The following is a 2,530-nucleotide window of genomic DNA, read 5'->3' as shown; positions in this document are numbered from 1 at the left end:
ACAAATGGATATAGGACCAGTAACCAAATCCTGTGGTCATTTGCATTACCAGGCTTTCAACTTGTGGTCATGTGACAAGCAAATTTAGAAAAATTGGGAATGATCATTAACTGAATTCAATAAGCAATAGGCACATTGAGCATCGGTCAGCCAGAGAATTATGAAGCAAATGTGAACTGGAACCTTAATCTGAAAGTGAAGTCAAGGATACCAAAAAAACAAATGGCAAAAGTGACTACTGATTCTACATACAATGATATATCTGAATCTGTCCTTTTGATCACCTTAATAGTCCCAGGAATTGAGTGCATCACAGGCATGATTGGGAATGGCTTCATTGTGGCCACGAATGCCATTGAGTGGTTCCAGAGCAAAAGACTCTCCACTAGTGATTTTACTTTGATGATTTTGAGTTGTTCAAGACTCTTGCTACAGTTTTGGCTGATGTTGGAAAATACTTACAGTTTATTATTCCCATTTTCTTATAATCAAAATATAGTGTATAAAACCTTCAAAGTCATCTTCATTTTCCTGAACTATTCCAATCTCTGGTTTGCTGCTTGGCTCAATGTCTTCTATTGCATCAGGATTGCCAACTTCACCCATCCTCTGTTCCTCAGGCTAAGGTGGAGAATTGCTGGATTAATGCCCTGGCTCCTCTGTTCATCTGCTTTCATTTCTTTCTGCTACAGTCTTCCCATTTCCAAGGATGTCTACAATGTTTTTGTTAATTCTTCCATCCCAGTTCCCTCCTCCAATGCCACAGAGAAGAAATTCTTTACAGAGACCAATGTGGTTAACTTTGCTATCATGTACAACCTGGGCATTTTTATCCCTCTAATCATGTTCATCTTTGCAGCTACTCTATTGATCATCTCTCTCAAGAAACATACTCTCCAAATGAAGAGTAATGCCACAGGTTCCAGAAATCCCAGCATGGAGGCTCACATGGGAGCAGTCAAAGCTATTAGTTCTTTTCTCCTCTTCTACATCTTCAACTTCGTGGCTTTGCTCCTCTATATGGTCAATGTCTTTAAAAACAACAGCGTTGGAAATATTTTATGCAAAATTATCATGGCTGCCTACCCTGCTGGTCATTCAATTCTATTGATCTTCAGCAATCCCAAACTAAGAAGAACCTGGAAGAAGCTTCAGCACAATGTTAAATTCCACCTAAAACATTAGACCCAGTAAATGTACCCTGAAAACTCCTGAGAGATCTGATCCAAAAAGACTGAAATGTTCTTCATATTGTTTCAATGACTGACTATTGCCTCTAGGAAAAAATACTCTCTCATCTACATGTCTTTACACTCAATGTCCCCATTCTTGTAATATACTTCCTCCTTACCTCTTAGAACTGTGTCTTAGAATCCTGTTTCCTCCCAAGGTTAGCTCGTTTCACCTCTTTGGGGAAGCATTTTGAGATATCACTAGTTATAAATGTTTTTTTTCTTTCTCAAATTCTTTTATTTACACAGATATTTAGATGTTGTATTTCTCCAGCAGAATGTAAACTCCTTGAGGGCAGGGATGAATTCTTATTTTGATCTCTTGAATGTCCCATGTCTAGCACAGTGTCTTATACATAGTATATGCTTAATAAAAGCTTGATGAATTGAATTGCATTACCCCCTTGGCCAAAGTAATCTCTAGCTACCTGAGAACGAGGGAGTAGAACATTAGATCCTTTTTTAAAATCATAACTATAGATAAAAATTGTTGAGGAGGTACTAGTAAACCTATAAGCATAAGGATCCTCTCCCTCCAAAATAAAATGAAAAAATGTTGACTCAGATATCCCCATACTCTTAAGAAAATACCTCAGAAAGGACTTTTTAATCCTTTGTGAACTCAAAACAACCAACCAAACCCTTGCATTTCATATTATCACTAGCACCCCCCCATACAAGCACACACACTATGATAACAAGCTCCCCATATAATGTTAAATGACCAGGAAAATAAAATATTTATGGAGTTTTTCTTACTTCAAATACTTTTCTATAAAATTACTATTTATTGGGTCATATTTTATACTTAATCTGGTTATGTCAGAGAAATACAAGCCCTGATTCTCCCAAGGTGGAAAGGCTTTGGGTATGAGTCTATGGATCATGTGCCTCTTATCCAGACTCTCTGAGCTGAGTCTGAAAAGGTTTATCTCTGGATTATCTGCAAAGTGATGAAACTTTCAGCCCTGATACTAGAGGAACAACTACCAAGTTGTGACAAAGAAAGGAATGTCTATCATCACAATGAAGTCATCAGTCCTGGATGTCCCTAAGTAAGTGCAGCTAGTACCAAGAGATAATGAGGCTGTTTAGGTTGTTTTTTCAATCCTAAGAAAATAATTCATGTTCTTTAAAAACACAACTTTACCTTCTGTCTTAGTATCAATTCTAAGACAGAGGAGAGGCAAGGGCTAGGCAATTGGAAAGTTAAATGATTTGCCCAGCTAAGGAAGTCTCTGAGGTCAGATATGCACACAGTTCCTCGAAATTCCAGACTTGTAGCTGTATATCCATTG

At 37.6% G+C, this 2,530-nt stretch overlaps 1 protein-coding gene across 1 annotated transcript; it reads left to right on the top strand.

The window, feature by feature from the left end:
* Positions 1–222: 222 nt before the first annotated feature.
* On the top strand, positions 223–1,185 carry LOC123248534 (taste receptor type 2 member 40-like). Its single transcript, XM_044677340.1, has one exon. The coding sequence runs from the start codon at positions 223–225 to the stop codon at positions 1,183–1,185; it is 963 nt and encodes a 320-aa protein (XP_044533275.1).
* The last annotated feature ends 1,345 nt before the right edge of the window (positions 1,186–2,530 follow it).

The sequence above is a fragment of the Gracilinanus agilis genome, chromosome 5 (genome assembly GCF_016433145.1).
Source record: "Gracilinanus agilis isolate LMUSP501 chromosome 5, AgileGrace, whole genome shotgun sequence".
NCBI classification, from domain to species: domain Eukaryota; kingdom Metazoa; phylum Chordata; class Mammalia; order Didelphimorphia; family Didelphidae; genus Gracilinanus; species Gracilinanus agilis.
The sequence above is the reverse complement of the archived record's forward strand: the minus strand, read 5'-3'. Positions and strand labels throughout refer to the sequence as shown.

Coding starts and splice junctions, on each gene's coding strand:
- LOC123248534 (XM_044677340.1), top strand. CDS start 223: ATGGCAAAAGTGACTACTGATTCTACATACAATGATATATCTGAATCT.